Consider the following 12085-nt stretch of genomic DNA (forward strand, 5'->3'; position numbering starts at 1 on the left):
ACACATGGAGCAGATTTTGTGGCTGAAACACATGATTATGCATGTTTACACCAAAATATGAATGGATGTGAGCAGAGGGGGGGGGGGTGCAGGCCAAGAATTAGCCCTATGTGGCATTAGCCTAAGGTACATGTTTCAAACTCAAGGCCTGCGGGCCAGGACCGGCCCACAAAGGGATTATCTTTGGCCCGCATGATAATTTATAATTATTATTAGATCTGGTCCGCTGGTATATTGCCTCTACAGTGTAAGCTACTGATACACAAGCCGTTTGTGACAAGATGAACAGGGAGTCCACACTATTAGAACTGCAAGTCCCACAATACACTGCTAGTGCGACATAACGTCAATCAAAGACGGGCAAGTCCCTATTCTGCTTGTCACAAGTGGCTTGTGTATCAGCAGCTTACCTGTGGAGCTAGCGTTACACCTCTCCCTGAAAAATGGAGGCTAAACGGAAGGTGGACTTTGAAAACAGGGGTTTTCGATGAAGGTGTGTGGTAAAGTTTATGTTCACGGATATGAAGGGCAAAGCTGTTTGTCTTCTGTGCAGAGACAGTATGGCTGTAATGAAAGAATGTAACATAAGAAGACACTACGAAACGAAACACTGTGACAAGGATTTGGACATGAAACAAAGGCTCCAGAAGGTAGAAGAGTTGCAAATTGAGAGGTATGTTTTATAGATTTATGTTTTATAGGAAATAACTTCTGTGCTGTGTTAGTTCCAGGTTCAATATATGCAATAAGGTCATTTCAATTTGTTTTTTTGGCTCAATGTATATTTGAGTTTGACACACCTGGTATAAGGGAAGCAAAAGTGTATCAAGTGTAGTGCTTTTGGGATTGATATTTATATTTTTGCTGATACCCAGGCACTTGTTGCAATAGGAGTGCTCCTCATACATATGTTATATTTCTTATTTCTAGGCAGCAATATATTTAGATTCAGTTGCCTTTTTAATTCTGCTGATTTTACAGCAATAGTGTAAATAAATATGTCCCACTTTTGAGCATTCATTAAAATCCATAAATGAAACAGTATTAGCTACCTATTATTCAGTTCATTGTTGACCTAATCTTGAGCATCAAAGTTCTTTTTCTTTTTTTTTTTAGACTGTAGTGTGTTCGCTACAGTTTACAAGACTCAATGCTGTTTAACTACTCCCTCTGTCTTTTTTACTGTTGCTCTCTCCTTGGGTTGAACGCCTGCAAGCATTGTCTTTAGACACAGACATACACAACTTATTAGAACTCAACATCAAAGCTGGTGTCTCACGGTCTTGCTGTCAAAGGCCCCATTGTGTTTCTGTGAGGAATAAGCTGCTGGAAAAGAAAAATACTCCGTTCAAAGGCACATCCAGAGGGGGAAGGAGAAAGGGGTGGATAAGGTGGGGCGTATTTGGCTGGGCTGTGCACGAGGACGGATGCAGAACCCCTAAGTAAGCTTTCAGATACATGTGGATTAAACAATAAACACAGGCACATTTAGTGCAAATTTGGTATGAATTTATTTCTGTGCAAAAGATCACTGGTTTTTAAAGCTTACATTACGTGTTTCTCAATTTTCTTTCTCTCGTTTGTGAAGAAAAACAATGCCATATGTTTGAACGATCACAAAAACGTGCATTCCCTTTGTATGTTTCACTCAACCATTAAAACTTGTATTGATTACTTTTTAAAAATATGAAGCATTGATCATAGCCTCAGTGATGTACAATACCCACCTTAATAAGATAAAAGACTAATAAGAAACTGCTGCTTTTAAACGCTAATCTACTGTGATTAGATTGGTAGGAGAGTTGTGGTTTCAATTCTCCCGTTAGCTTTTTACGACTTTGAGAAAGCAGTAATACTTGCCCTCCCCCCAAAACAAGCGTGGATTTCTCTGATACCGTAGATAAATATGTCTGAAAACAAAGAAATCAACAATGACAAAAATCATTGCGGTATTAAGTTCATACGTGGGTTCGGTGAAAAATCAAAGCGCATTTCTGTTCAGGGAATATTATTGCTAACCAGTTCCTAGTCAGATTCTTTTTGTACATAATCGCAGTTACCTGCGTGAACCTTGCTATTGTTTTCCAGCTCTCTTAAGTGTTTCCATTTATCCTTTGGTTTGCTGTACTCCCTATCTACCCGTCCACCCCCTCTCCTGTCTGTGTCTCAGTCACCCCCTCTCCCAGCCCCCGTAGCCCCTCCTTGCGCTGAGCAGTGTGCCTATGTGTCTGTGCTAGACAGTACGAGCTGCTCCTCTCTGAACAGTATACCACAGGCTGCTCCTCGTACATGAGGTTTCAGAGAAACGTTTCGGGGTACCACTAAAGCGCGTGCAGTTTTGTTGGATTAGGGTTCTACGGAAGAGGAACATTTGGGGGTAGGGGGCTTTCTGGGAACTCACATGGATTGGTAACCAGTCATTGGATTGTAATGTGTCTCATGTTCTGGCTTTGGGAATCTTTTGCACAGAGATGGGGAAACTTTACTCGAAACACGGTGAGTGTTGAAGCCCCACTTCCCCAATCCTAGAGGATAATCTTGCTTTCTGCAATCTAACCATGTCTTTCTTTTTTTCTCCTCTATACTTGTATGATTTCTCTGCCTGCCAGCTGCAGTTTGCAAACCCAGAGAAAGTCCTGAAGGTAGGAAACCTATTTCCCTACTTACTTCTAGTTGCAATGTTACTTCTTGTGTTCAGTATTATTGTTATAGAGGACCCTGTGATTGTCCCAGCGCATTTGGTTCCAGACCAGGAAATTTCAGGGACTTTGTTAGTAACTGGCGTTCATTCTACTCGTACCAGGTGTTAGTTCTACACATACCAGGCTAGGTTCTCTGCTTTGCTACTCCACAAGTTCTACCCATTCAGAAGCCATGTTCCAATATCTTGCACTGATGAGATCTAACAAGATTGAAACAGGCTGTCTGCAAGTTTGGATATATATGTCTCTAAATATAAAGCTGTATCTGTGCTATAAAACCAGCTGTTCTGGATGCATAGTTGGCCAAAAGGGACAGAAAGGAGTGATTTGCATGTCTCTGCCAATAATGTCTTATGGGAGAACAAGTAAATACCTTCTGTTTTCAGAAGGCTTCTATGCTGCATGTTCTACACGTACCTAACCCAACGGAAAGCTCATATCATGCTGTCATACACAGCACACGGACTGATATGCATAGCTATGTAATATGAGGCTCTTGGCTCATATTGGCCTGTGTATTTCAAACACTTTGACCAGTTGCACATATCTCGTTTAACCCAAATTAGTGCAGTGTATTTGGGCCCCACCCACTGTTGCTCAGTATCAGTGTTAGGACACGTCATTCAACACAAGCCATTCTTAAATGGCATTAACTGAATTAGCCATCACAACATCACCCGGCAGTGCATTCCACAACCAGGCCTGGATTTGTGGAAAGGCCACCAAGGCCTGGACCTAGGGCGGCAGGATTTTAGGGGGGCGGCATGCTGCCTAACTACACCCACATTGGTTCAAAAACACTGGGGATGCACTGGAGATACAATAATTTTTTAAATTTCCCATGCACCAATCCCAATTGCTCCTGTCCAGATGATTATAATTTGTACGAATAAAGGGGAGGGGACAGGGGCGACGAACAGCAGTGGGCCTAGGGGCGCCCACTGTGTAAATCCGGCCCTGTCCACAACCTCAATGTCCTGACTGTGAAGAACCCCCTACGTTGCTTCAAATGAAAGTTCTTTTCTTCTAGTCTAAAGGGGTGGCCTCTGGTACGGTGATCCACTTTATGGGTAAAAAGGTCCCCTGCCATTTGTCTATAATGTCCTCTAATGTACTTGTAAAGTGTAATCATGTCCCCTTCCAAGCGCCTTTTTTCCACAGAAAACAACCCCATCCTTGACAGTCTACCCTCATAATTAAGTCTTCCATCCCTCTAACCAATTTAGTTGCACATCTCTGCATTCTCTCCAGCTCATTTATATCCCTCTTAAGGACTGGAGTCCAAACCGGCACTGCATACTCCAGATGAGGCCTCACCAGGGACCTATAAAGAGGCATAATTATGTTTTCAACCCTTGAGTTAATGCCCTTTTTTATGCAAGACAGAACTTTATTTGCTTTAGTAGCCACAGAATGACACTGCCCAGAATTAGACAACTTGCTATCTACAAAAACCCCTATATCAGTGCTGTCCAAGTTCTGTGGTACCGAGGGCCAAAATTTTACTGGCCTATGTGGAGGAGGGCCGATAATGGAAGTCAGTGTTGGCCACTCCCACTTTTAAACTACACCCATTTTAAACCACACCCATGTTACCACAAGAACTTTTAAGATCATATCCACATTAACGGTGGTAGCACACCAAAAAACCAAATGGTTGGTGCTCACTGCAGGGATATCCCTCATCACTCATATGTGAAAAAATGAAGTCATGTTAAAAACATACCCTTAAATCCAAATGCCTAATCCTCCCCTGTGGATAATACAACAACCCCCCAACACATGATTAACCTTTTCACTGCCAGCCAATGTGGCCAAGTTTTATTGCCAGGCCATTTTTGAACATTTTGTGCTCTTTCACTTTAGGGGCCTTTCCTGGGGGGGTTTTTTAGTTTACCCAGGAAAACAAGATATTGTTTTTTTCAGGACAACCTAAGCTTTCAGAATATGCTAGTTTTTGTTGTAATTCCACTTCTGTAAAAAGATATGGGCTTCTAAGTGTATAAAAAATAAATAAATAAATAAACTGTTTCGCATGATACAAACCCAAATATCAGAAACATAATTTATTTTATGTACGAGAACACAGCAGATTTGGAAAGTTCTGTGTCTCCTGAACGCCCAATACCAAATATATATAGTTTTATGGAGATTTCTCACTTCTATAGATCAAAAGCTAGAAGCAGCAAACAACCAAATTTCCACAGCACTGCTCCACAAAACTGCATACATCTGATTTCAAGGCCAAACATTCCACTAACAGTAGGTTTACCCTAAAAAACTGCACATTATTGGAAAGAACAGATTCTAACGAGTTCAAAATGTGTAAATATATATTTGTACTCAAAACTACCAAGTTGCAATTCTTTCCTAAAATTAGCAGTTTTTATAAAAATGTGTTACATTTTTGAAAAATGACCTCAAAGTGTCCAGTCTACAGCATAGTATCTCCAAAATATCAATAGATACCAATATAAAACCCCCTAAACATGAAAGCCCGGGGTCCGCTGAACAGTTTGATGCCCAATATGCATAGGTACACCTAAGTATGTGGCGTATAGGGGCCCCTTAACGAAGACACCCCATACAAGTAATCAGTTCTGTAATTCCAGATACTGCAAAATTAGCACATTTACAGCATTTTTCAAGGGGCAAAAGTACAAAAATGTTTGTTCACCCCAGAAAACTGTACATTTTTGGAAAGTGCACATTCTAACGAATCTAAAATGGGTATGCACGTCTTTCTACGCCAAAGTACCAAGCCGCAAAGCTTTCCTACATTTGGCAATTTTTATGACATTTCCGAAAATCGCATAAATACTCCAACTCTGAAGCATCATATCTCCTACATATCAATACATACCAAGATAAAACACGCTAAACCTGAAAGCCCTGCGTCCGCTGAACAGTTCGATGCCCAATATGCATAGGTACACCTAAGTATGTGGCATATAGGGGCCCCAGAATGATGACACCCCATACGAGTCATCAGTTCTGTAATTCCAGATACTGCAAAATTAGCACGTTTACAGCATTTTTCAAGGGAAAAAAGTACAAAAATGTTTGTTCACCCCAGAAAACTATACATTTTTGGAAAGTACACATTCTGACGAATCTAAAATGGGTATGAACGTCTTTCTATGCCAAAGTACCAAGCCGCAAAGCTTTCCTACATTTGGAAATTTTTTTGACATTTCCGAAAATCACCTCAATACTCCAACTTTGTAGCATCGTATCTCCCACATATCATCACATACCAAGATAAAACACCCTAAATATGAAAGCCTGGGATCCAATGAATAGCTTGATGCCCAGCATGCATAGGTACACCTAAGTATGTGGCGTATAGGGACCCCAGAATGAAGACACCCCAAACGAGTTCTGTTCTGTAATGCCAAATACTGGAAAATCAACACATTTACAGCATTTTTCAAGGGGCAAAAGTAAAAAAATGTATGTTCACCCCAGAAAACCATATATTTTTGGAAAGTACACATTCCCGTGAATCTAAGATGGGTATGCATGTCTTTCTACTCCAAAGTACCAAGCCGCAAATTTGGCAATTTTTTTTGACATTTCTGAAAATCACCTCAATACTCCAAATCTGAAGCAATGTATCTCCTACATATCAATACATACCAAAATAAAACACCCTAAATCTGAAAGCCCGGGGTCCGCTGAACATTTTGATGCCCAATATGCATAGGTACACCGAAGTATGTGATGTATAGTTCCCCCAGAATGAAGACAGTTCTGTAATTCTAGATACTGTAAAATCAGGACATTTACAGCATTTTTCTATGGGCAAAAGTACAAAAATGTATGTTCACCCGGAAAACCATATATTTTTGGAAAGTACACATTCTGACAAATCTAAAATGGGTATGCATGTCTTTCTACTCCAAAATACCAAGCCGCAAAACTTTCCTAAATTTGGAAATTTTTATGACATTTCCGAAAAATCACCTCAATACTCCAAATCTGAAGCATCGTATCGCACACATAACATTACATACCAAGATAAAACACACTAAATCTGAAAACTCGGGGGCCGCTGAACAGTTTGATGCCCAATATGCATTGGTACACCTAAGTATGTGGCGTATAGGGGCCCCAGAACGAAGACACCCCATATCAGTTCTATAATTCCAGATACTGCAAAATCAGCACATTTATAGCATTTTTCAAGGGGTAAAAGTACAGAAATGTGTGTTCACCCCAGAAAACCATATATTTTTGGAAAGTACACATTCTGACGAATCCAAAATAGGTAATTGTGTCTTTCTACTCAAAACTACCATAATGCAAAGCAACGCTAAAGGTATCGGTTTTTATGATATTTCTGAAAATTGTCTAAAAATATTGCAATTGGCCGCGTTTATCTCACCTAATTTCATACATACAATTGTAAAACACCCTAAATATTGGCGCCAAGGGTCTACTGAACAGTTTGATGTCCAATATGCATAGATATAACAAAGTATCTGGCATGTGAGGACCCCATAGAAAATTAGTGTATTTGAATTTTCTCTGCGTTTTTTTCGCCTTCTGTGAAAATAGACCAGTGACTGTGTATTGCAGCACAAAACCCCCTAACAGCACAAATACCCCCAAAACCATATATTTTTGGAAAGAACACATTCTGCCGAATCCAAAATGGGTAATTATGTCTTTCTACGCCAAACTACCATACTGCAAAGCAACGCTAAATGCAGCGATTTTTGACATTTCTGAAAATTATCTAAAAATATTGCAATTGGCCGCATTTATCTCACCTAATTTCCTACATACAATTGTAAAACACCCTAAATATTGACGCCAAGGGTCTCCTTAACAGTTTGATGCCCAATATGCATAGATATACCAAAGCATCTGGCATGTGCGGACCCCAAAAAAAATTAATGCATTTGAATTTTCTCTGATGTCTTTTCGCCTTCTGTGAAAATAGACCAGTGACTGCGTATTGAGCCACAAATACCCCCCAAAACCATATATTTTTGGAAAGTACACATTCTGCCGAATCCAACATAGGTAATTATGTCTTTCTACGCCAAACTACCATACTGCAATGCAATGCTAAAGGCAGCAGTTTTTATGAAATTTCTGAAAATTGTCTAAAAATATTGCAATTGGCCACATTTATCTCACCTAATTTCGTACATACAATTGTAAAACACCCTAAATATTGACACCAAGGGTCTACTGAACAGTTTGATGCCCAATATGCATAGATATACCAAAGCATCTGGCATGTGCGGACCCCAAAACAAATGAGTGTATTTGAATTTTCTCTGCTGTCTTTTCGCCTTCTGTGAAAATAGACCAGTGACTGTGTATTGCGCCACAAGACCCCCTAACAGCACAAATACCCCCAAAACCACATATTTGTGGAATCCAAAATAGGTAATTATGTCTTTCTACGCCAAACTACCATACTGCAAAGCAACGCTAAAGGAAACGATTTTTGACATTTCTGAAAATTATCTAAGAATATTGCAATTGGCCGCATTTATCTCACCCAATTTCTTGCATACAATTGTAAAACACCCTAAATATTGACGCCAAGGGTCTACTGAACAGTTTGATGCCCAATATGCATAGATACAGTATACCAAAGCATCTGGCATGTGCAGACCCCCAAAACAATTTGTGTATTTGATTTTTTTCTGTTGTCTTTTCGCCTTCTGTGAAAATAGACCAGTGACTGCGTATTGAGCCACAAGAAACCCTAACAGCACAAATACCCCCCAAAACCATATATTTTTGGAAAGTACACATTCTGACGAATCCAAAATAGGTAATTATGTCTTTCTACACCAAACTACCATACTGCAAAGCAACGCTAAAGGCAGCGATTTTTGACATTTCTGAAAATTATCTAAACATATTGCAATTTCTTACATACAATTGTAAAACACCCTAAATATTGACGCCAAGAGTCTACGGAACAGTTTGATGCCCAATATGCATAGATATACCAAAGCATCTGGCATGTGTGGACCCCAAATAAAAATAGTGCATATGAATTTTATCCACTGCCGATTCACCTGTGAAAATAGACCCTGGACTGAATATTATGTGCCCAAGACCCTCTAACAGCAGAAAGACCCCACAAAACCATATATTTTTGTAAAGTACACATTGTGACGAATCCAAAATTGCTAAAAATTTGTTTGTACTCCAATTGATCAACGTACAAACGACGCTAAAAAAACAACAATGCAAATAACAATGCAAGCATAAAATCATACAAAATAAAAAACAATTAGGCAAATCAATGACATAACAAAATAACTGATCCGACAGCATGGCTAGCGGTCAGAATGCTTGATCCAATAGTCACGCTATGAAATAAACAGTTTTTAGCGAAATAACAAGTGGAAAACTGATAAAATGAAGAACTAAAAAAAAAAAATAAATTTTTAAAAAATATATATGTGTGTGCTTGTGTGTGTACAGCTCTAAAAAGTGTGTAAATGTGTCTATATGTGTATGTAAATGTGTAAGTATGTGCAAAAGTATGTAAGTGTACAAAAGACCAAAAAAATCCAGAAAAGCAAAAAAAAAACAAAAAACTACCTTTTGTTACATGTGTAGTGTGTGTGTACATACATGAGTGTGTAAATCAGTAAAGAAACGCCACTTACCGTTTCTGTGGCTGGGGGGAGTCCTTGGCAGCGTTGGAGGGCCCAGGATCGCTCACAGGAAGTGAGTGGGCGGCGCTGGATCGTGTCCCACGAGGTCTGCGACTTGCTATGCGACTCTGCATTAGGTAAGAGCCTGAAGTCGGGCCCTGCGACGATCGCGTCGCAGGGCCGATGTAGGAACCCCCTTAGCTCGTTGCCTAAGGGGTTGGGGACTCCGCAGACTCGCCTGCACTGCGGTTAAAGCCGCCAGTGCAGCGAGGGACCCTGAACTGCGCAGCACGTAGGTACTACGTGCTTGGCAGTCAGAGCATTTTTATGCCAGAACGTAGTACCTACGTGCTTGGCAGGGAAAAGGTTAAACACGTTAGGGGCGCTTAACAACAATTTCCAAATGCTAACAAACCCCAAGAACAACCCCCTAACAGGCTTACATTTCACAGGTAGCGTAGGGCAAACAGAGAATGGCACACACAAGCAGCACTGGGCAGAGAATGGCACACACAAGCGCACTGGGCAGAGAATGGCACACACAGGGAGGCAGGGTCGCGCCAAGGTATTTTTTCACCCTAAGCAAAGTCTTCAATCAGTGCCCCCCACCCAGTCCTACATTACCATTTCCCACCTTACCAGTTATATAGCCCCCTGTACCTGTGCCAGCACCTATAATATTGCCTCCATTTGTACCTATGCCAATGGAAGTCAATACCTCAGATTGCCCCCAGGCCCCAATCTGTACCTGTGCCAGCGTAAGCCAAAACATCCATCATATTTTTACCCCCAATCTATACCTATGCCAGCAGCAACCAAAAGAATCCATCATATTGCCTCAATTTGTATCTGTTCCAGCAGTATCAAATAGCCAAAAATCCATCATATTGCCCTCAAACATCTGTGTACCCGTGCCAGCAGCCACCATATTGCCCCATGTACCTGAGCCAGCAGCAGACAATCCCTTATATTGCCCCCAATCTGTACCTGTGCCAGCATCGGCCAAAAAATACAGACTATTGCCTCCATATATGTTATTGTGCCAGCAGCAGCCAAATATCCATCATATCATCTGTTTACCTGTGCAAGTAGCAGTTAAGATATTGCCCACAAATATGTACCTGCGCCAGTAGCTGCCAAAAGGGAGCTGGGGAGTGATTCTGTCTGGAACAGGGGGTTTATAAAGTTGAAAAACTACTACTACAGCGCCTCTCTGCCTGCCCCTAGTTCCAGCCCTGCAGGGAGGGAAGGCAGAACAGAGCAGGAGACAAGGAAAGCTTTCATTCTAAAATGTACTACATACAGTGACACAGTGCTGGTGCCCCATTAGCATTTTGTATAAAGTGTGAACAGGTAAACAATGTGGGCAGTTTCAGTCTGGGTCTCAGGTGTGAACAGTACAGGCCTTTAGGATATAAACAATAGAAGTGTCACAAGTGTGAACTATATAGGGGGATCACAGGTGTGAACAATACAGGCGATTAGAGTCTGAATTTGAGGTTTAAAAAATGCTGGGTGCAGTTTATCTCTACAGTGATACCTTTTAAAGTTTACATATGGTAAACAGACACAGCATCTGGGGGGCCATGCAGCCCGTGGGCCGCCAGTTGGACAGCCCTGCCCTAGATCCTTCTCAACTCCCAACACACTGCCATTTAGTGTATAACTTGCATTTATATTATTTTTGCCAAAGTGCATAACCTTGCATTTATCAACATTGAACCTCATTTTCCAGTTTGCTGCACAGTTTTCCAATTTAGACAAATCACTCTGCAAAGTGGCAGCATCCTGCATGGAACCTATAGTTCTGCACAATTTAGTATCTTCTGCAAAAATAGAAACAGATCTTTCAATGCCCACCTCCAGGTCATTAATAAACAAGTTGAAAAGCAAGGGACCTAGTACAGAGCCCTGCTAACAACAGAGCCACTAACAACACTGTTCCAATTAGAAAATGTAGAAAGAAAGAACTTACACTCGCACACCCTGGCCGTCCAGAAAAACGTGAATCCCAGGTGCTCGATGATAGAGGAATTTGGCAACCTCAGAAGCAACGTAGAAACAGAACACACCGGCACAGCATGGGACCCAATTAGAAAATGTTCCATTTACCACCACTCTTTTGTAGTCTATCTTTTAGCCAGTTCTCTATCCAGGTACAAATACTATGTTCCAGGCCAACATTCCTTAATTTAACCAGTAACCTTTTGTGTGGCACTGTATCAAATGCTTTAGCAAAGTCTAAGTAAATCGCATCCTGTCTGGCAAGATCTATTACACATAAAACCATGCTGGCACAAACTCATAGTATTATGATTTGCTATGAAGTCCAGTATCTTATCCTTTATTAACCCTTCGAAAAGCTTTCCTACCACTGACGTCAGACTAACTGGCCTATAGTTTTGAGGATAACAACGGGATCCTTCTTTGAATAGAGGCACCACATTAGCAATTCGCCAGTCTCTCGGCACTATGCCAGATCTCAATGAAAGAGGTTTGGCAATCACAGAGCTAAACTCGCTAATAACCCTGGGATGACTACCATCTGGCCCCGGCCCTTTGTTAATCTTAACATGTTCAAATCTCTTTTGAATTTCCTTATGCATGAACCATGCACCATTGTATTACTAGAATTATTTCCTTATGTGTGAATCATGCACCATTGTATTACTAGAATTTTTTACTGCTTTTTGCAATATTAAGCATTTCCCACTTAATATGTTGCAGAGATGCCCTTATACTGTCAAA

At 40.8% G+C, this 12085-nt stretch overlaps 1 protein-coding gene across 6 annotated transcripts in view; it reads left to right on the top strand.

The window, feature by feature from the left end:
* Window positions 1-1359: 1359 nt before the first annotated feature.
* Window positions 1360-12085, top strand: part of nkd1.S (naked cuticle homolog 1 S homeolog) — a 154007-nt gene continuing 143281 nt past the window's right edge. Inside the window, exons 1-2 of one of the 6 annotated variants that reach the window (XM_041561105.1) lie at window positions 1360-1442; window positions 2610-2642. Coding sequence is in view for 4 of the 6 variants with exons in the window: in XM_041561101.1 (XP_041417035.1) it covers window positions 2472-2496; window positions 2610-2642 (58 nt within the window). In the remaining 2 variants the exon portion in view is untranslated. Of the gene's footprint in view, window positions 1443-1908; window positions 2497-2609; window positions 2643-12085 lie in introns of those variants that run through there. The other 5 variants (XM_041561110.1, XM_041561102.1, XM_041561101.1 and 2 more) reach the window with 5 other exon arrangements.

The sequence above is a fragment of the Xenopus laevis genome, chromosome 4S (assembly GCF_017654675.1).
Source record: "Xenopus laevis strain J_2021 chromosome 4S, Xenopus_laevis_v10.1, whole genome shotgun sequence".
NCBI lineage: Eukaryota > Metazoa > Chordata > Amphibia > Anura > Pipidae > Xenopus > Xenopus laevis.